Source organism: Haliotis rufescens, unplaced genomic scaffold, assembly GCF_023055435.1.
Source record: "Haliotis rufescens isolate VD_foot unplaced genomic scaffold, xgHalRufe1.0.p SCAF_16, whole genome shotgun sequence".
Lineage (NCBI taxonomy): Eukaryota > Metazoa > Mollusca > Gastropoda > Lepetellida > Haliotidae > Haliotis > Haliotis rufescens.
In genome coordinates this window covers 7,148,742-7,172,943 of record NW_025963846.1, presented here as the reverse complement: position 1 = coordinate 7,172,943, position 24,202 = coordinate 7,148,742, and the positions used below count along the sequence as shown (strand labels likewise).

General features: G+C 40.7%; 1 protein-coding gene across 2 annotated transcripts in view; it reads right to left on the bottom strand.

Annotated features, from left to right (window-relative positions):
• LOC124134055 (protein O-linked-mannose beta-1,2-N-acetylglucosaminyltransferase 1-like) overlaps positions 1-24,202 on the bottom strand; it is a 49,867-nt gene that overhangs the window by 7,937 nt on the left and 17,728 nt on the right. For both annotated transcript variants that reach the window (XM_046498693.2, XM_046498683.2), the window contains exons 16-24: positions 23,675-23,773; positions 22,120-22,215; positions 21,505-21,581; positions 19,748-19,841; positions 19,063-19,112; positions 18,635-18,761; positions 15,939-16,071; positions 13,099-13,248; positions 5,152-5,316 (exon numbers count right to left, since the gene is read on the bottom strand). In XM_046498693.2, the coding sequence (XP_046354649.1) occupies positions 5,152-5,316; positions 13,099-13,248; positions 15,939-16,071; positions 18,635-18,761; positions 19,063-19,112; positions 19,748-19,841; positions 21,505-21,581; positions 22,120-22,215; positions 23,675-23,773 (991 nt within the window). The remainder of the gene's footprint in view (positions 1-5,151; positions 5,317-13,098; positions 13,249-15,938; positions 16,072-18,634; positions 18,762-19,062; positions 19,113-19,747; positions 19,842-21,504; positions 21,582-22,119; positions 22,216-23,674; positions 23,774-24,202) is intronic.

The following is a 24,202-nucleotide window of genomic DNA, read 5'->3' as shown; positions in this document are numbered from 1 at the left end:
TTACTACTGTAACACATTTACCTGAATGAAGTAACACTGTTACTAATGTAACACATTAACCTGAATGAAGTATCACTGTTACTACTAAACACATTAACCTGAATGAAGTAACACTGTTACTACTAAACACATTAACCTGAATGAAGTATCACTGTTACTACTAAACACATTAACCTGAATGAAGTAACACTGTTACTACTGTAACACATTAACCTGAATGAAGTAACACTGTTACTAATGTAACACATTAACCTGAATGAAGTAACACTGTTACTAATGTAACACATTTACCTGAATGAAGTAACACTGTTACTAATGTAACACATTAACCTGAATGAAGTAACACTGTTACTAATGTAACACATTAACCTGAATGAAGTAACACTGTTACTAATGTAACACATTTACCTGAATGAAGTAACACTGTTACTACTAAACACATTTACCTGAATGAAGTAACACTGTTACTAATGTAACACATTAACCTGAATGAAGTATCACTGTTACTAATGTAACTCATTTACCTGGATGAAGTAACACTGTTGCTACTAAACACATTAACCTGAATGAAGTAACACTGTTACTACTAAACACATTAACCTGAATGAAGTAACACTGTTACTACTAAACACATTAACCTGAATGAAGTAACACTGTTACTACTAAACACATTAACCTGAATGAAGTAAGACTGTTACCATGGTTACTACTAAACACATTAAACTGAATGAAGTAACACTGTTACTACTTAACACATTAACCTGAATGAAGTAACACTGTTACTACTTTAACACATTAACCTAAATGATATAACACTGTTACTACTGTAAAACATAAACCTGAATAAAGTAACACTGTTACTACTGTAACACATTAACCTGAATGAAGTAACACTGTTACTACTAAACACATTAACATGAATGAAGTAAGACTGTTAATACTGTAACACATTAACCTGAATGAAGTAAGACTGTTACTACTGTAACACATTAACCTGAATGAAGTAACACTGTTACTACTGTAAAACATAAACCTGAATGAAGTAACACTGTTACTACTGTAACACATTAACCTGAATGAATTAACACTGTTACTACTGTAACACATTAACCTGAATGAAGTTACACTGTTACTAATGTAACACATTAACCTGAATGAAGTAACACTGTTACTACTAAACACATTAACATGAATGAAGTAACACTGTTACTACTAAACACATTAACCTGAATGAAGTAACACTGATACTACTGTGACACATTAACCTGAATAAAGTAACACTGTTACTACCGAACACATTAACCTGAATGAAGTAACACTGTTACTACTAAACACATTAACCTGAATGAAGTAACACTGTTGCTACTAAACACATTAACATGAATGAAGTAACACTGTTGCTACTGTAACACATTAACATGAATGAAGTATCACTGTTACTAATGTAACACATTAACCTGAATGAAGTAACACTGTTGCTACTTAAATTAACTGAATGAAGTAACACTGTTACTACTAAACACATTAACCTGAATGAAGTACCACTGTTACTACTAAACACATTAACCTGAATGAAGTAACACTGTTGATACTTAAATTAACTGAATGAAGTAACACTATTCCTTCTAAATACATTAACCTGAATGAAGTAACACTGTTACTACTAAACACATTAACCTGAATGAAGTAACACTGTTACTACTAAACACATTAACCTGAATAAAGTAACACTGTTACTACCGAACACATTAACCTGAATGAAGTAACACTGTTGCTACTTAAATTAACTGAATGAAGTAACACTGTTACTACTAAACACATTAACATGAATGAAGTAACACTGTTACTACTGTAACACATTAAACTGAATGAAGTAACACTGTTACTACTAAACACATTAACATGAATGAAGTAACACTGTTACTACTGTAACACATTAAACTGAATGAAGTAACACTGTTACTACTGTAACACATTAAACTGAATGAAGTAACACTGTTACTACTAAACACATTAACATGAATGAAGTAACACTGTTACTACTGTAACACATTAAACTGAATGAAGTAACACTGTTACTACTGTAACACATTAAACTGAATGAAGTAACACTGTTACTACTAAACACATTAACATGAATGAAGTAACACTGTTACTACTGTAACACATTAAACTGAATGAAGTAACACTGTTACTACTGTAACACATTAAACTGAATAAAGTAACACATTAAACTGAATGAAGTAACACTGTTACTACTAAACACATTAACATGAATGAAGTAACACTGTTACTACTGTAACACATTAAACTGAATGAAGTAACACTGTTACTAATGTAACACATTAACATGAATGAAGTAACACTGTTACTACTAAACACATTAACATGAATGAAGTAACACTGTTACTACTGTAACACATTAAACTGAATGAAGTAACACTGTTACTACTGTAACACATTAACATGAATGAAGTAACACTGTTACTAATGTAACACATTAACCTGAATGAAGTAACACTGTTACTAATGTAACACATTAACATGAATGAAGTAACACTGTTTCTAATGTAACACATTAACCTGAATGAAGTAACACTGTTACTAATGTAACACATTAACATGAATGAAGTAACACTGTTACTAATGTAACACATTTACCTGAATGAAGTAACACTGTTGCTACTAAACACATTTACCTGAATGAAGTAACACTGTTACTAATGTAACACATTAACCTGAATGAAGTAACACTGTTACTAATGTAACACATTTACCTGAATGAAGTAACACTGTTGCTACTAAACACATTTACCTGAATGAAGTAACACTGTTACTAATGTAACACATTAACCTGAATGAAGTATCACTGTTACTAATGTAACACATTTACCTGAATGAAGTAACACTGTTACTACTAAACACATTTACCTGAATGAAGTAACACTGTTACTAATGTAACACATTAACCTGAATGAAGTAACACTGTTACTAATGTAACACATTAACCTGAATGAAGTAACACTGTTACTAATGTAACACATTTACCTGAATGAAGTAACACTGTTGCTACTAAACACATTTACCTGAATGAAGTAACACTGTTACTAATGTAACACATTAACCTGAATGAAGTATCACTGTTACTAATGTAACACATTTACCTGAATGAAGTAACACTGTTGCTACTTAAATTAACTGAATGAAGTAACACTGTTACTACTAAACACATTAACATGAATGAAGTAACACTGTTACTACTGTAACACATTAAACTGAATGAAGTAACACTGTTACTAATGTAACACATTAACATGAATGAAGTAACACTGTTACTACTAAACACATTAACATGAATGAAGTAACACTGTTACTACTGTAACACATTAAACTGAATGAAGTAACACTGTTACTACTGTAACACATTAACATGAATGAAGTAACACTGTTACTAATGTAACACATTAACCTGAATGAAGTAACACTGTTACTAATGTAACACATTAACATGAATGAAGTAACACTGTTTCTAATGTAACACATTAACCTGAATGAAGTAACACTGTTACTAATGTAACACATTAACCTGAATGAAGTAACACTGTTACTAATGTAACACATTAACCTGAATGAAGTAACACTGTTACTAATGTAACACATTAACATGAATGAAGTAACACTGTTACTAATGTAACACATTTACCTGAATGAAGTAACACTGTTGCTACTAAACACATTTACCTGAATGAAGTAACACTGTTACTAATGTAACACATTAACCTGAATGAAGTAACACTGTTACTAATGTAACACATTTACCTGAATGAAGTAACACTGTTGCTACTAAACACATTTACCTGAATGAAGTAACACTGTTACTAATGTAACACATTAACCTGAATGAAGTATCACTGTTACTAATGTAACACATTTACCTGAATGAAGTAACACTGTTACTACTAAACACATTTACCTGAATGAAGTATCACTGTTACTAATGTAACACATTAACCTGAATGAAGTAACACTGTTACTAATGTAACACATTAACCTGAATGAAGTAACACTGTTACTAATGTAACACATTTACCTGAATGAAGTAACACTGTTGCTACTAAACACATTTACCTGAATGAAGTAACACTGTTACTAATGTAACACATTAACCTGAATGAAGTATCACTGTTACTAATGTAACACATTTACCTGAATGAAGTAACACTGTTGCTACTTAAATTAACTGAATGAAGTAACACTGTTACTACTAAACACATTAACATGAATGAAGTAACACTGTTACTACTGTAACACATTTACCTGAATGAAGTAACACTGTTACTAATGTAACACATTAACCTGAATGAAGTAACACTGTTACTACTGTAACACATTAAACTGAATGAAGTAACACTGTTACTACTACACACATTAATCTGAACGAAGTAACACTGTTACTACTAAACACATTAATCTGAACGAAGTAACACTGCTAATACTGTTAAACACATTATCTGATTTAAATATATTAAGGAAAGGAAAGAATGTTTAGATGTACTCTCTGTTTACCCGCTTACAGTCGTGAAGTTTACATCACTGATGTCCACTGACTTCACAAGAACTTATCAAAAGTTTCAAACTCCTTCACGCTAAACATATATCATACAAAAATGATCTTGACATTCCGAAATAGTAATAGGACATTGCATGCATGACACTGATCCAGTCTACATTTAGTGTCTTGGACCAGAGGCCTTGCATGCAGTCTGTCTGGTCTCTCTGGTCTGTCTGTCTGTCTGTTATGCATCCTTCGTATTCGGATCAGAATGTTTCAACCCCACCTCATTCACACTTTTTTTGTAATTTGTTTGTTTGTGTTGTTTAACGCCGCACTCAGCAATATTCAAGCTATATGACTGCGGTCTGTAAATAATCGAGTCTGGAGCAGACAATCCAGTGATTGACATCATGAGAATCGATCCACACAATTGGGATACAATGACATCGATCAACCAAGTCAGCGAGCCTGAACACCCGATCCCGTCAGCCGCCTCTTTCGACAAGCATAGTTGCCTTTTACAGCAAGCATGGGTCGCAGTAGAACTATTCTAACCCGGATCTTCACTGGTCCATTCACGCTTTTCAACAACCTACTTTTCATCTGGCGAGATTTTCAAGTCAAAGTCCTTGACTTTCTGTACACAGAGCTGGAGGTCAGTGATGGGGAAGCTGACGCCGCTGGCGATGTTGTGGTTCAGCTGCTGCTCGTACAAGACCATTGTCAAGTTACTCATCCCAGTCAGTGGTGTTGGTCCGTCCCTGCAACCAACGATAATTTGTTCCTTCAATATCATTACACTGGATCAAACTAAGTCTACACTTTCTAAAAATATTATTTAAAGAATCTATCAGCCAAAACACACACTCACATCATTCATCCAATGAAACAAAAATGTGTCACATTTGTTACTATTTTTTATTCAACATACCGAAGCCTGAAATTTTCCACACCATAAAAGTGTGGCATAAGACAAAATTTCTTTTAATATTTCCCTCTAATGACTGGAAAAGTAACCAATTTGGAGGGCCCACATGACTTTCAAGACATCCACATGACCTACCTGTCCAACATCACATATATTCTGTCTTTAAAATAATGCCAAATAATCTTATTAAACAAATTCTGTAACAAATTCTGTAACACATTTGTTTGCCACAATTCCGAGCACTCCCTTCTCAAATATCAAATGGTCAGACCTTAATAACTAAATACTTTTTATTGAGTGACAAATCTCTGAGTTAATTACAATGATATTGTTGAACTTTGTTTGCCAAAAGTTTCACTTGAGTTTGAAGGCATCTTAGCACAAAATTCAGGCAAGGTCGTTTAATAGCAAAATGATACCTTGATTGAAACAAATTGAAAACATAAAGCATAATTTCCAAAACAGCTTTGTCCAAATCGGATGCCATACACTTGGAATAATGCCCTGGAGAAATGACATCGTAATGTCAATATGCCTCAAGGATAAACACTCAAGCTGAAGACTTCAAAAACATATCTGAATTGACTGTGTTTAATCTCAAACTGTCTTGTGTCACACATAACCTAAGCATCATAAGGAGAGTACTTAGAGTTTCATAACAAAACCAAGTCTGAAAACAGAGAACTGATTAGCAGTCTGATGTGGGTTGTCAGACTGAATCAAAGATATCTGGATCAGAACAAAAAACATCTGTATCTTTTAAGTGGAGTTTTAATCACAAACAAGAGGGTTGACATATGGCTTGGCATCTCTGATTAAACTCTTCATTCTTATTTGCCTGAAGAAATTCAGAGCTTCTCCTTCAAGTGAGGAGTTGGCTTACAGACAGACATCTAATTGGATACACTATATTCTCCCCAGAAAAACCCACTCAGACAGAAAATTAACCATCTTTCTGTGACACACTCTTATATGCCTCCAACATGTTACAGGCCTTCAGTTTGCACAATTCTGACATCAAACAAATACTGAAGGCCTCTGAATATCACTTGGTCCACATGCGCTTACATTGGAAAAGTCAGTTTAGTAATTTGTAACTGTATTTAAAAAAATGTACTACAATTACCCATGTAATCAATCAAACCTCTTTGAGACCAAGGTACCCAGAACTCTATAGCTTGAAAGAAGAGGTGACTTAATTGGTTTGGGTGGTCGACGAGTGATAGCGTGTCACCATGCCATGGCTTCCTCACACAAAGCAGCCACAAGTCACTGCCTACCACCTGCCTGGTTCCGCCTGACTGAGGTGGAGGGTTGTCAGAGAGAGGGTTGGTTGGTTGGTTCAGACACGAGTACACAAGGCAGACAAGCAGTGCTCCTGAGGTGGAAACTGCTGTTGTTATTTGGGGTGGCAGTACCTATTATGGGATCCTCTTGTGACCCAATGACATTGTGTCCCACTGCAACATTCCATGTACAAACAGCTGGGGCGTCTGCTGTCAGAGGAGAGATGGACGATACAGCCCCCATAATTCTTTTGTACAGCCAGGACAAACACTGGCATACAGACCCTAACCCATCTTCCCGAGGCAAGGGAGTTAACTGACTATAAAACTCCAGTTTCCAACCTTGCCGAACTAGGCTGGAATTATGGAGTTATATTTTGGCTGGACTAACGAGTCTAAGCACAGTCCAATCAAAATTTCACGTTACAAAATCAAAATCCAGTCCGTAAACTGCCGTCCAGATTTTGGTCAATAACAGGATTTGCAAAGCATGAGTACTGTCAAAATAGCGTCAACAGATATTTTCCAAATCTTTTCATTTTTTTAATCAAGGTGCTCACGTGATTTGATGCACTTCGCGAAGTAAGAGTTTTTTATTTTATTACGATATAGATGTTGATTTTCAATCAGATCGTAATCACTTGGTGCTGCCATTTTGTTTGAAGCAAATGCAAGTGATATCAGATGTGGAATCTGATTGGTCAATAGGAGGGACATAGAAGGGAGATAACTCATAATAGCCACTGGTGGCGCTACAATCGAACCCAGAAATTCCTGCCGATTTCAGCAAGGGTGGAAACTGGACTTTAACAGTCTTTTTTGGTAAACTCTCTTGCCTCAGGAAGATGACCCTCACCAAACAATGACAGTTTACCAGTGCTGTACACTACTCCTAATGTGTCTAATCAGAAAAAAAAGGTTCACCTCAATGAGTCCAGACACGTCACCATCCAGAAGGATGATCATTGCATCACCTCCAGCCAGATTGTATCCCTGTGCCTCATAAAGGACGAGGACTGGTCTGGGGAGGGAGTCACAGAGGGAGCCAGGGACAGGGAAATGGTCCAACTCACTGAAGGAGTATGGAGAACACAATGTACCCTATTTAGGGTAGAATACTTGGAATCAGAATATTCGAGGCCCATTTCATCCATATGACCACTTGCAGCTCCCTATTGGGGTTGGACGCCACCCTACAAAAGAGGCACCTAATCCCTTTTGGGCGGTGTCTTGGTCCAGTATGATGGCCGATAGTTGTATTGGCGGCGCTCTCCAAGCGGGGGCCACTAGTTAACTCTGTAGATGATTGGTATCGGGTCCTCCCCACACCAACCATTGAGCATGGGGGCGTACTGCCCCACAACTAAAGGTGTGTACTGGCCTGCCCTGTCACGCATAACCTGGGTAAACATCCAAGGACTAGCCATTTAATTCTAATACTCAATAAAATTTACTTACCAGACAAGCAAGAACAAGTCATGTTTTCAATTTGTAGAGATATTGCCCTTGAGTGAGTGAGTGAGTATGGTTTAACGCAGCTTTTAGCAATATTCCAGCAAAATCACAGCGGGGGACACCAGAAATGGGCTTCACACATTGTACCCATGTCGGAAATCGAACCCGGGTCTTCAGTGTGACGAGCTAACTCTTTAACCACTAGGCTACCCAACCGCCCCATATTGCCCTCGAAAAATATATATGGCCACAGTGTTAGCAAGTTGGTTGCTGTTGAAATATTTTTAATTAAACATTGAAAATTCTTTCTGAAAAACCATTTGAAGGATGCGTGAGAAAATATAGCCTGTTTGTGTAATCTGTTGGGCATCTGCAACAAGCCTAAAGTGTTGACTTTGCAAAGTTTACCAGACTATCAATTTAACTCGCAGCTGATTGAAAGGAGTGAAATAGGCAGACCTTCACGGGAGATCCGAACCTCAATAACATGTTGCCAATAAGAGTCAGAGTTTCAGACGGCTGTCTGTCACCAGTCATAGACAGATAACATTTCAACACAGTAGCAACTTTGAGTGAAGATGATTCTTCTCCATTGCTGTTGACGCCAATTTTGATGCTGCCTGGCCCATTGCAGTTGGGCCTGTTGGTGACAATCTCTCAGGATAGGATGGGTACACAAGCAGGACGGTGGCACGAGATGTTGTTGGTAGTTAGGCGACGTCGGACTGTACGATCACTGAGGCATGCTGGTGGTTGCAAATGGTTTGCCGAGCTGTTTCAGTGGCCATTCAGAATCGGTTTTGCAGATGTTGGCGTGTCATGAACCGGTCTTGTCTGGGAGTGGTGACTCTAGGACGACCACTACACGGTCCGTCGTCGGTGGTGTTGGCTGTGTTGTGGCGATGTTGCAAACGATATATCGTTCTAATGTTGACATTGAATGCATTTGCAACGACCTGTGCACTCTGGCCTGCTTGCGTCTTCCAATCGCTTGTTGTCTCTCATTTCCTGATAATCTTGGCATGGCTGATGAATCGAAAAAACGAAAGCCAGCTTAACAGTTTTGGGTGTCTTTTATACCCATACCATCCACGATATGCACATGCATCATGTTTTTGACAAGACTTTTCGCAACTGAGTCCCATTGCACTTTTGTAGGCTGCGTTTGGGCAAAGCACTCCATTTTAACCTCAATTGTTAAATGGACTTTAAGGCAACAAAAAGAAGCAGTAGAACGTTAAAGGAGTTTATTGACCACAGAACATGTAACTGCCAGTGTCTGTTAAATTTTTATCAGTATTTTCAGAAGTGACGTTTCTTTTGCCTTTCAGTGTACAACAATGCATAGCCATTATAACTCGTAATTAAAATTCTGAGCTGCGTATGTCTTTGCATCGAATTCTTATGGTTCGTCATTTTGAAACTTTTAGACTTACTGACTTTTACCATTGACTTATTACATTTCTCGGGTCCAAGTCATTGACCTATGAACAGATTAGTGTGTCAAAATCACTGAGAGTTATCTGCCTTTGTATAGTGTTGTACCAAGCTCCTCACAGCAATATCCCATTTGCAGAGCTCTCTATACTATCGCTACCAGTCAAAACTCCTACTGTGATAGATGACCACAACCATGCTTGGAGTTGAACTCGCAGCCGATTGTCCGTTATGTTTACAAACAAGTGACAACTGTCGTGTTGCCTAATACACTTACCCCTGCTAAATTTCTTTTTTTGTTTGTCAATTTGAATTTCTATTTCATTAAAACTATCATGTAATCGATAAAGTAGGAATGTAAGGGAGAAGTTGGTTGATTTTCCATTAGTCTGCAACCTCGAACCAATTTATTCATACAAACAACAAAGTAAATTCATCTGGATAACATGGTCAGTCGTAAACCTTTTCAAAATGAACTATGATGGCATTCCCAAACACATAAACAAAAGCATGAACATGACTACATTTGGGATGAGAGGGCAAATTTCAAGATTCTTGTAATGGCCACGCTCACACTGATGGCAGCGATGTTACCGAGAGTGTAACAAAGGTGTCACATGCTGGGAAGGAGCTTGATTGTTAGAGTGACCTGCCACTACTTGGATGGAGCTCAGCTTAACAGTTGATAGACTTGTTGCACACAAGACTGGAGGACCTTTTCCTTGATACATTTCTAAAACAAGCCGGCAGTTTCTGAATCAGGATTGTCAAGGTGATGCTGCAGCATTTTCTTATTGTGGCTCCTATGGCAAACATTCATTACACAAGTCAACCGAAATGGATGGAAATACAAGACAGCTTTCAACCTTAAAAGACATACTATCAAACCAAAAAATGTTCTCAAAAGGACCTTGTAATATATTACATTCAAATGCATTATCATGTTTAACCCATTGTACAAATGTATGTTTTAGAACACTGAGTGTATACTTATATTACTGAACTGACATCAGTAATAGAAAGTATGGAAGTTAATGACTTAGAAGCATAAAGAACAATGTTATAGTTTTACTGAGGGGAGCATCCATCAAATCAAATTGATGCCCCCTTAGTAAGTGTCAAATTACTTAAAAATTACTTAGACATTTTACATGACTCATCAGTACTAGCAATAACTTAGTTTGATTGCACTTACTTAAAGATAAATTTGGTTTTATTTATAACTTGTTTTAAGCTGGTTGGTTTGTTTTTTATCGCCGCACTCAGCAATATTCCAGCTACATGACTGCGGTCTTTAAATAATCAAGTCTGGACCAGACAATACAGTGATTAATATCATCAGCATAGATCCACGCAATTGGGATCGATGACATTCGTCAACCAAGTCAGCGAGCCTGACCACCCGATCCCGTTAGTCGCCTCTTTCAACAAGCTTGTCGCTTTTTACGACAAGCATGGGTTGGTGAAGACCTATCGTTATTATAAGCTCCCATTTTATTGAGTGAATGTCATGTTTGAAGAATATGTTGGCACTTGACACAGAAATTTAGAACCAAGCCAAAAACAAAGTACCACAGTTACAGATGCTTACATATAAAGGATGACAAAATCATATGCCTGAATTGTTTGATCTAAATCCATGGTGCGCATGATTTTGGACACACAGAAATTTCAACATCATTGCTTTCACAGTGTTGTCTGTCTGTCCGGTCACATCAGGATAAGCTGCTATTCATCTTATGTCTTCATCATCAGTACAGTCATGGGAAAAACAAATTAGAGTCATCAGAAGATGACAAATCACCTGACTGTTACTTTAAGTACAACTTGATGAGAGAATTTCTATATAATCTGTCTGCCCGTATACAAGAGTAGTTATTGAGCTGTCAAAATCAAAACCATGGAATTGGGACCCGAAACTTTGTATTTCCATGTCAGGTGCACACCAAAATGAACAGAGTCAAAGTCAAACTTGTTGCCATGGAAATGGAACAAATATAAATTCTAAAAATCACTAAATAGCAAAAGGCAGTTGACACCCTGGTCTTTGTGTGTGCACAGTTTCATGAAAGAATACCCGTTACTTTTAGAGATATGGTCCGGACAAACACACTACTATGAACAGAGTCAAAGTTAAACATGTTGCCATGGAAATGGAACAAATATCAATCCTACAAATCCCTAAATAACAAAAGGCATTTGACAACCTGGCCTTTGTGTGTGTACAGAATACCAAATACTCTTACAGAAATGGTCCAGACAAACACACCACTATGAACAGAGTCAAAGTCAAACTTATTGCAACTGAAACAAGAAAAAGAAAATTTCTTCTAAAAGTCCAATATAGCATTAGGCACCGCTTCAGCCCCTGATTACTACAAGTTTGAATTAGAAATGTTGAATAATTCTTTTTAGTTCTTTTTAGTTTGCTGCACAAACGACAACATCCTCCGATTCAGCTAAGTCAAACTTGTTTCCATGGAAACAGGGAAAAATCAAATTTTGAAAAATTCCTAAAGAGCAAAAGGCACCACTTCAGGACATGGTTAGTACATGGACCAGCTTTGGATGAAAAGTCTTCAACATTTTCAAGTTGTTCTCCGGAAACAGAAGAGCCATTGACTATATCCCACCGGTATCCTCCCATAAGTCACGCATCCCATTTGTCACCTACACTGTACATTCATACACATTCATACAAATATAGATACACATTCAAGCCAGATTTATTGGTTTGATACGGTTACTTGATCCGAATCAAAAGGAATGACCGCCGCGTTGTGACAGCAACTACATGTGAGTTGACAGTGTCGCCTAAAATTGGATTGCCCACTAAATAAAATTATAAACCTCGCTTGTGGTTCTCTTTTATAGCATGCATGCGTTTCTAAGATCAAAGGATGTATAGTGTGAAAAGTTAACTAGTAGAACAATCATATTTCCAGGACTTGCCGCAGATGTTTTCAAACAGATTATTAGAACTCCATTCAGCAATAAACGGTTGATTATGCAATGAGAAGCGTTATGTGCAAATGAACAACGAACAACAATACAATCATGTCTGTGTAAAACTCTCAGTATTAAAAGTGTACATAAATTTTGGGAGCCATGCCTTACCGCGCGTAGTAACCGAGGTAGCGCTTTATCGAAGAGCACAATAGCGAGGGATCACTGTACCTTAAAACAACATAGGTCATGGCTGCAGGCACTGACTGGTCTACCCTATGTTACCAAAGGAATATAGAGGTGTGTGATAAATGGGATCTGTAACTAATGGGAGATAACCATCCCACCGCATCATATACCGGGGGATAAAAATGAGACATCATCACAACATTGGTGTCTTCTTCTTCCAAGAGGTAACACTATCTTTCAAATTTATACAGATCTGTTTCACATCTGTTCTATATAAGTGTACATACAATGAATATACTTACAGAAGCGTTGTTCTGGGTTTTCCAAACAACTGTGTCACCAGCTCTTTACTTGTGTCGGCTCCTTGATACGGCTGTCTGAAGACCCGGGACATGTCTGGGACAAGGATTTCTCCTTTGTAGTCCACGCTCAGCCGCCACCCTGCCCAAGCCCTGCACATATCACACAGACAGTTGTTAAAAAAGGGAGCTTCCTGTCCTGCACACACCACACAGACAGTAGTTAAACAAGGGAGGTTCCTGTCCTGCACACACCACACAGACAGTTGTTATACAGGGGACCTTCCTGTCCTGCACACATCACACAGACAGTTGTTATAAAGGGGACCTTCCTGTCCTGCACGCATCACACAGACAGTTGTTATACAGGGGACTTTCCTGTCCTTCACACATCACACAGACAGTAGTTATACAGGGGACCTTCTTGTCCTGCATGCATCACACAGACAGTTGTTATACAGGGGTCCTTCCTTCCTGTCCTGCATGCATCTCACAGACAGTTGTTATACAGGGGACCTTCCTGTCCTGCATGCATCACACAGACAGTTGTTATACAGGGGACCTTCCTGTCCTGCACGCACCACACAGACAGTTGTTATACAGGGGACCTTCCTGTCCTGCACACATCACACAGACAGTTGTTATACAGGGGACCTTCCTGTCCTGTACACATCACACAGACAGTAGGTATACAGGGGGCCTTCCTGTCCTGCACACATCACACAGACAGTAGGTATACAGGGGACCTTCCTGTCCTGCACACATCACACAGACAGTTGTTATACAGGGGGGCCTTCTTGTCCTGCATGTATCTCACAGACAGTTGTTATACAGGGGACCTTCCTGTCCTGCACACATCACACAGACAGTTGTTATACAGGGGGGCCTTCTTGTCCTGCATGCATCTCACAGACAGTTGTTATACAGGGGACCTTCCTGTCCTGCACGCATCACACAGACAGTTGTTATACAGGGGACCTTCCTGTCCTGCACGCATCACACAGACAGTTGTTATACAGGGGTCCTTCCTGTCCTGCACGCATCACACAGACAGTTGTTATAAAGGGGACCTTCCTGTCCTGCACACACCACACAGACAGTTGTTATACAGGGGAGCTTCCTGTCCTGCACACACCACACAGACAGTTGTTATACAGGGGACCTTCCTGTCCTGCACACACCACACAGACAGTTGTTATACAGGGGAGCTTCCTGTCCTGCACACATCACACAGACAGTTGTTATACAGGGGACCTTCCTGTCCTGCACACATCACACAGACAGTTGTTATACAGGGGGGCCTTCTTGTCCTGCATGCATCTCACAGACAGTTGTTATACAGGGGGCTATCCTGTCCTGCACGCATCACACAGACAGTAGGTATACAGGGGACCTTCCTGTCCTGCACACATCACACAGACAGTTGTTATACAGGGGACCTTCCTGTCCTGCACGCATCACACAGACAGTTGTTATACAGGGGACCTTCCTGTCCTGCACACATCACACAGACAGTTGTTATACAGGGGGGCCTTCTTGTCCTGCATGCATCTCACAGACAGCTGTTATACAGGGGACCTTCCTGTCCTGCACGCATCACACAGACAGTTGTTATAAAGGGGGCCTTCCTGTCCTGCACGCATCACACAGACAGTTGTTATAAAGGGGGCCTTCCTGTCCTGCACACATCACACAGACAGTTGTTATAAAGTGGAGCTTCCTGTCCTGCACACATCACACAGACAGTTGTTATACAGGGGACCTTCCTGTCCTGCACACATCACACAGACAGTAGTTATACAGGGGACCTTCTTGTCCTGCACACACCACACAGACAGTAGTTATACAGGGGACCTTCCTGTCCTGCACACATCACACAGACAGTTGTTATACAGGGGACCTTCCTGTCCTGCACCCATCACACAGACAGTAGTTATACAGGGGACCTTCCTGCCCTGCACCCATCACACAGACAGTTGTTATACAGGGGACTTCCCTGTCCTGCACACATCACACAGACAGTTGTTATACAGGGGACTTCCCTGTCCTGCATACACCACACAGACAGTAGTTATACAGGGGACTTCCCTGTCCTGCACGCATCACACAGACAGTTGTTATACAGGGGACCTTCCTGTCCTGCATGCATCTCACAGACAGTTGTTATACAGGGGACCTTCCTGTCCTGCACACATCACACAGACAGTTGTTATACAGGGGACCTTCCTGTCCTGCATACATCACACAGACAGTAGTTATACAGGGGACCTTCCTGTCCTGCACACATCACACAGACAGTTGTTATACAGGGGACCTTCCTGTCCTGCACACATCACACAGACAGTAGTTATACAGGGGACCTTCCTGTCCTGCATACATCACACAGACAGTAGTTATACAGGGGACCTTCCTGTCCTGCACACACCACACAGACAGTAGTTATACAGGGGACCTTCCTGTCCTGCACACATCACACAGACAGTAGTTATACAGGGGACCTTCCTGTCCTGCACACATCACACAGACAGTTGTTATACAGGGGACCTTCCTGTCCTGCACACATCACACAGACAGTTGTTATAAAGGGGACCTTCCTGTCCTGCATACATCACACAGACAGTTGTTATACAGGGGACCTTCCTGTCCTGCACACATCACACAGACAGTTGTTATACAGGGGACCTTCCTGTCCTGCACACACCACACAGACAGTTGTTATACAGGGGACCTTTCTGTCCTGCACACACCACAAAGACAGTAGTTATACAGGGGACCTTCCTGTCCTGCATACACATGATCAATACAGAATTTGTTGTTTACATGACATCAGCATAGACTCTCACCTGTCTTTACAACACTTGTGTATGGATGACGTGAGTATTTTCAAAAATGGTTTGCTTTTCAGAAGGAATCCAAGCCCAGGGAATTCCTCTACCCTATAGATGAGATTCTTATTCCCCGACAACTTCTCAAAACCTGAAAACAATAAGAAATATATTTATTCATGTCTGCAATGTCTGCAATTAAGCAGGGCATAAGAGCAAAATGCTTGCTTTTAAACTGCCACGTTTAGTAGATGTAAATAATGTTGTGACCCCACCCACTGCCATGTGTTTGACTGTGACCCCACCCACTGCTCTATGTTGACTGTGACCCCACCCACTGCCATGTATTGACTGTGACACCACCCACTGCTGTATGTTGAATGTGACCCCACCCACTGCCTTGTATTGACTGTGACCCCACCCACTGCCATGTATTGACTGTGACCCCACCCACTGCTGTATATTGACTGTGACCCCACCCACTGCCATGTGTTGACTGTGACCCCACCCACTGCCATGTGTTGACTGTGACCCCACCCACTGCCATGTATTGACTGTGACCCCACCCACTGCCATGTATTGACTGTGACCCCACCCACTGCTGTATGTTGACTATGACCCACCCACTGCTGTATGTTGACTGTGGCCCCACCCACTGCTGTATATTGACTGTGACCCCACCCACTGCCATGTGTTGACTGTGACCCCACCCACTGCCATGTGTTGACTGTGACCCCACCCACTGCCATGTATTGACTGTGACCCCACCCACTGCTGTATGTTGACTATGACCCACCCACTGCTGTATGTTGACTATGACCCCACCCACTGCTGTATGTTGACTGTGACTCCACCCACTGCTGTATGTTGACTGTGACTCCACCCACTGCTGCATGTTGACCCCACCCACTGCTGTATGTTGACTATGACCCACCCACTGCTGTATGCTGACCCCACCCACTTCTGTATGTTGACCCCACCCACTTCTGTATGTTGACTGTGACCCACCCACTGCTGTATGTTGACTGTGACTCCACCCACTTCTGTATGTTGACTGTGACCCACCCACTTCTGCATGTTGACTGTGACTCCACCCACTGCTGTATGTTGACTGTGACTCCACCCACTGCTGTATGTTGACTGTGACTCCACCCACTGCTGTATGTTGACCCCACCCACTGCTGTATGTTGACTGTGACTCCACCCACTGCTGTATGTTGACCCACCCACTGCTGTATGTTGACTATGACCCACCCACTGCTGTATGTTGACCCCACCCACTGCTGTATGTTGACTGTGACCCACCCACTGCTGTATGTTGACCCCACCCACTGCTGTATGTTGACTATGACCCACTGCTCTATGTTGACTGTGACCCACCCACTGCTGCATGTTGACCCCACCCACTGCTGTATGTTGACTGTGACTCCACCCACTGCTGTATGTTGACTATGACCCACTGCTGTATGTTGACTGTGACCCACCCACTGCTGCATGTTGACCCCACCCACTGCTGTATGTTGACTGTGACTCCACCCACTGCTGTATGTTGACCCCACCCACTGCTGTATGTTGACCCCACCCACTGCTGTATGTTGACTGTGACCCACCCACTGCTGCATGTTGACCCCACCCACTGCTGTATGTTGACCCACCCACTGCTGTATGTTGACCCCACCCACTGCTGTATGTTGACCCACCCACTGCTGTATGTTGACTGTGACCCACCCACTGCTGCATGTTGACCCCATCCACTGCTGTATGTTGACTCCACCCACTGCTGTATGTTGACCCACCCACTGCTGTATGTTGACTATGACCCACCCACTGCTGTATGTTGACCCCACCCACTGCTGTATGATGACCCCATCCACTTCTGTATGTTGACTGTCACCCCACCCACTGCTGTATGTTGACTCCACCCACTGCTGTATGTTGACCCCACCCACTGCTGTATGTTGACTATGACCCACCCACTGCTGTATGTTGACCCCACCCACTGCTGTATGTTGACTATGACCCCACTCACTGCTGTATGTTGACTATGACCCACCTACTCACTGCTGTATGTTGACTATGACCCACCCACTGCTGTATGTTGACCCCACCCACTGCTGTATGTTGACTATGACCCACCCACCCACTGCTGTATGTTGACTATGACCCACCCACCCACTGCTGTATGTTGACTATGACCCACCCACCCACTGCTGTATGTTGACTATGACCCACCCACCCACTGCTGTATGTTGACTATGACCCCACTCGCTGCTGTATGTTGACTATGACCCACCCACTGCTGTATGTTGACTATGACCCACCCACCCACTGCTGTATGTTGACTATGACCCCACCCACTGCTGTATGTTGACTCCACCCACTGCTGTATGTTGACTATGACCCACCCACTGCTGTATGTTGACTATGACCCACCCACTGCTGTATGTTGACTATGACCCACCCACCCACTGCTGTATGTTGACTCCACCCACTGCTGTATGTTGACTATGACCCCACCCACTGCTGTATGTTGACTCCACCCACTGCTGTATGTTGACTATGACCCACCCACTGCTGTATGTTGACTATGACCCACCCACTGCTGTATGTTGACTATGACCCACCCACCCACTGCTGTATGTTGACTATGACCCCACTCACTGCTGTATGTTGACTTTGACCCCACCCACTGCTGTATGTTGATTGCTACCCACCGTTATAGTTCCAGGCTGACACGCCCATGAGGCTGTCATCAGCATCCAGCACGGGGAGGAAGTGAGACATAAAATGTAGGAAGTTGGGAGCTAACAGCAGCTCTTCCTCTAGCACGATCACATGACTCTGAAAGCACAACAAGATCCATATGAATCAAATATTGGAGACCCCAGCTAGGTGTATTAAATAGGATGTTTCTTCAGTCAGCCCTTCAGGACAACAATCTATTTTGTACCTACAACACATTTTTATTCAGCTCACCTAGATGGTCAAGAGGAAATATTTTCTGGTGGTTTTTTTTGTAAAATCCGTGGACAATTTTTTTTCCCTGAATTTTGAGGAACACTTTATGTGTTTAAAAGATATATTTAGTACTTGGAACACCAACTAATATGACAAATATCCTATCCTTAAATGCTATACTCACAGAATCAGGATAGACCAGATCTATTTTTCTCAGAGCTTTGGCCATTTGTTCTGTGAAACAAAAAACATTCATTTCAAAAATGGACGATAAACAAAAAGCAAAAGTGATTCTTTGACATTTGACTGGCTAACCAAGCAATATTTTGGTGTTTATGTTTCCATGAACGTTAAGAAAATATATACTACTGTTTCCTTATTGGGCGATAATAACGTGGGTGTGGCTTGTGTTGCGCTGAACGATTTCACTGATTTTGTATAATTGTCTTCAAATTCAGGTCTGTGAGGTTACAGGTGACAGATGTACTTACAAGAATTGACTTCAATGTCTTTTCCTTTCTGGAGGTACAAATGTCAAAAGTGGGGCGCACATGTTTACGCCATGCAGATTTACAAAGTTACAAGTTTTTTAAGATTATACCAGCGTAAAAGCAAAAGGTGTTGACTTCAATTCTTTACAAACAAATTTTCTTGAGAGAGGATACATCATGTTTGTCATAATTGAGATTAACAAATTTGCTCATAAAACATGCTTTGTTAACAATGCACAACAATTAAAGAATCATTTGAAATTATAATTACCAGTGCTTCTGTTTACCCGTAACTGACTTGTAAAATACAACTTAGACCAGAACACTGTTCCTCCCGTTTACTATAAAAATTCACCTGTTTAAGACAGTCCAACTCACCAAAATACTGCACACTGCCTTTTAAACTGGCATTTCTAAAGCCGAACAAATCGGCCAATTCCCCGTGCTCTGGAAACTTCTCATCCCACATGACCTGTAACAAGAGTGAGTGAGTGAGTATGGTTTTGCGCCGCTTTTAGCAATATTCCAGCAATATCACAGCGGGGGACACCAGAAACAGGCTTGACACATTGTACCCATGTCCGGAATCAAACCAGGGTCTTCAGCTTTAACCACTAGGCTACCTGACGCCCCCTGTAACAAGACCGTCATGCATACCGACAGTCAACACTTGCACCAACACAACATGATATACATGCTTGTCTTGCATTACAGTTGCTCCAACATAACATATACATGCTTGTCTTGCATTACAGTTGCACCAACATAACATGATATACATGCTTGCCTTGCATCACAGTTGCACCAACATAACATGATATACATGCTTGTCTTGCATCACAGTTGCACCAACATAACATGATATACATGCTAGTCTTGCATTACAGTTGCACCAACATAACATATACATGCTTGTCTTGCATCACAGTTGCACCAACATAACATGATATACATGCTTGTCTTGCATCACAGTTGCACCAACATAACATGATATACATGCTTGTCTTGCATCACAGTTGCACCAACATAACATGATATACATGCTTGTCTTGCATTACAGTTGCACCAACATAACATGATATACATGCTTGTCTTGCATCACAGTTGCACCAACATAACATGATATACACGCTTGCCTTACATTACAGTTGCACCAACATACCATGATATACATGCTTGTCTTGCATTACAGTTGCACCAACATAACATGATATACACGCTTGTCTTGCATTACAGTTGCACCAACATAACATGATATACATGCTTGTCTTGCATTACAGTTGCACCAACATAACATGATATACATGCTTGTCTTGCATCACAGTTGCACCAACACAACATGATATACATGCTAGTTTTGCATTACAGTGCACCAACATAACATGTACATGCTTGTCTTGCATCACAGTTGCACCAACACAACATGTACATGCTTGTCTTGCATTACAGTTGCACCAACATAACATGATATACACACTAGTCTTGCATTACAGTTGCACCAACATAACATGTACATGCTTGTCTTGCATCACAGTTGCACCAACATAACATGTACATGCTTGTCTTGCATTACAGTTGCACCAACATAACATGATATACATGCTAGTCTTGCATTACAGTTGCACCAACATAACATGTACATGCTTGTCTTGCATCACAGTTGCACCAACATAACATAAACATGCTTGTCTTGCATTACAGTTGCACCAACATAACATGATATACATGCTTGTCTTGCATTACAGTTGAACCAACATAACATGTACATGCTTGTCTTGCTTCACAGTTGCACAAACATAACATATACATGCTTGTCTTGCATTACAGTTGCACCAACATAACATGATATACATGCTTGTCTTGCATTACAGTTGCACCAACACAACATGTACATGCTTGTCTTGCATTACAGTTGCACCAACATAAAATGATATACATACTTGTCTTGCATCACAGTTGCACCTACATAACATGTACATGCTTGTCTTGCATTACAGTTGCACCAACATAACATGATATACATACTTGTCTTGCATCACAGTTGCACCTACATAACATGCTTTATATTTTCCAACGTCACTGCGTGAGAACCAATTGTTATATTTTTGTCCGCCTTACTGTACAGTTTTACTCACAGCCACCATGTCTGGCTTCATCCCTGGCTGCATCAGTGTCGTCTCCAGAGTCCGCACCAGAGCGTTGTGGTTCAACCCTGACAAACAAACCGATTGAGTTAGCAAATATGATTCAAAGTATGCTTTAGTTTCAAAATATGAATCAATAGGAGGATCTACAATCTTGAAATATTCTGGAGAGCGGCAGGTCCGAGGTTCGATCCCCGGCTACGTCATACCAAAAGACGTTAAAAGATGGTACTTGTTGTTACACTGTCTGGCGCTCGGCATTAAGGGGCTAAAACAAGGACTGGTCGGCTCGGAGTCAGTATACTGTGTCTGAGTGGGGTATTCATGTTAAACTGCAGCATGGTATCTCAGTGAGCTAGCACTATAAATCGGCATCAGTCCGGACTAGTACAAGCAGCCACACACACACACTCACACATGCACGTCGCTATATAAGTGCAATAATCTTGGACGTGACGTTAGACCCCATTTCACCTCACCTCACCTCACCTTGTACAAAATGTATTTGTTTTGTTTAAAAACCTTTCACCCAATAACGTATCAACATTTTTATCCCAAGACTGTATTTAAAAACAAGCCAATGTGGAGAAGGCATTCTGTACCCACCTGGCACCACAATGATGGGTGTGGAGAAGATGCGATGGCTCTGTAATGCTTTGTCCACAACACCCACTGGCTTCAGGAAATCATCAACATGGGTAGCTGAAAGATAAGTTAAATACTGAAACATAATCTGATATGTACTGTAAAATCATATGTAACACATGAATGTCAACATTCAACATGAAACAAGCGTATAGTTGACAAAGTCATCTATATCCCCCGCCCATTTTAACATGTTATGGTCCCAAACCAGGCAACTGACCCAACATTTCTCTTAGCCGATGTCAAAATAGCTGCAATGGAAATTCTAAAATAAACATTTCTAAAACTCCTTAATATCAAATGGCACTAGTTCAGTATGCGCTTTATATATAGACATGCAATGTTTGGCAAGGAAATATTTAACAGTTTATTTGTTATACTCCTTAAGTAAACCAATCCTATATTAAAACTTAAATCCAACTTGTTGTCATGGAAACATAGACAATAAAAATTTCTAAAAGTGCTATATATCAAAAGGCCTCAGTTCAGTATGTGCCTGGTAGACATGCTAAGTTTTGTGAGAAAGTATTTAACGTTTTTTGAGTTACGCTCTAGAAACGAACACCACCCCTGTGGAACCTAAGTCCAACTTGTTGCCATGGAAACGTAACAAATAAAAATTTGTAAAACTCCTAAATAGCAAAAGGCACCAGTTCAGTATGTGTCTGGTAAACATGCAAAGTTTTGTAAGAAAGTATTTAATGGTTTTTGAGTTACGCTCCGGAATCGAACAGCACCCTTATAGAACCTAAGTCCAACTTGTTGCCATGGAAACGTAAAAAATAAAAATTTATAAAATTCCTAAATAGCAAAAGGCACCAGTTCAGCGTGAGTCTGATAGACATGCAAAGTTTCGTAGAGAAATATTTAACGGTTTCTGAGTTATGCTCTGGAAACGATTTCGGGACGCACACACGCACACACGCACACTCACACACGCACACGCACACACGCTCACACGCACACACGCACACACACACACAGACGGAACCCATTTCTATAACCCCCGCCAACTTCGTTGGGGCGGGGGATAATCATATAAAAAATATCACATTTATTTATTTGATACAAAGGAATTTCTAACCACTGTCATTACAAAGCCATATCAAGCATACGTATATTCACAGCATTTCCTGAACACATCTTCAAGAATTTACAAAGAATCAAAACACCTAACACAAGTTAAGGGAGGTAACTCTGATCATTTTCCAAAACAAAAGTTCGTTTTCACAGACAAAGACACAGATTTATTTCAGTAATGTAAGGCCACAGGCCCATAATTCATTTCACTAGGTAGGTTTTTTTTCCCAAGCATGTATTTCCAAATGCATATATGCTCACATTCCTCAAGTAAATACTGAACATTGTTAGCACCCATGTCCTCCTATAAACACAACACCAATATTTAACTCACAATTGTTCATAACTCATGTGATATAACTTGACCAAAAAACGTGTCATTGATATGTTGTCAACACACTCAGACAATTGCAACGTGCTGAAGTTAGACACTTACGATCACAGAACTCTGGATAGCCGTCATACTTCTTACAAAACTCCCTCCTTGCATCATTACGGTACACGTCGGGATCAGGAACAATCTTCTGACCTTTAACTGGAGGAAATAACACATGTCAGAAGCGTTCTGTGAATCAATTGGGGTGTGGGGTAGCTTAGTGGTCAAAGTGTTCACTCGTCACAACGAAGGCCTGGTTCGATTTCACACATGGGTACATTGTGTGAAGCTCATTTCTGGTGTCCCCTGCCATGATATTGCTGGAATATTGCCAAAAGCAGCGTACTCACTCACTCACTCACTCACTCACTCAATGAGTGACTGCTTACTGCAGTACCCAGCAATATGCAAGCTATATCACAGCAGCCTTAGTTGTCATACAAATAAAACAAATATATCCAATACAGCCAATGAAAGTCTATAATAGTGGGAAAGTCTAGATTACTGCACTCTCTAGTATCCTTCTTCATATATTTCATTAAGATAAATTTACGACAGTTTTTTTCTGTAAAATATGTTCACATCAGA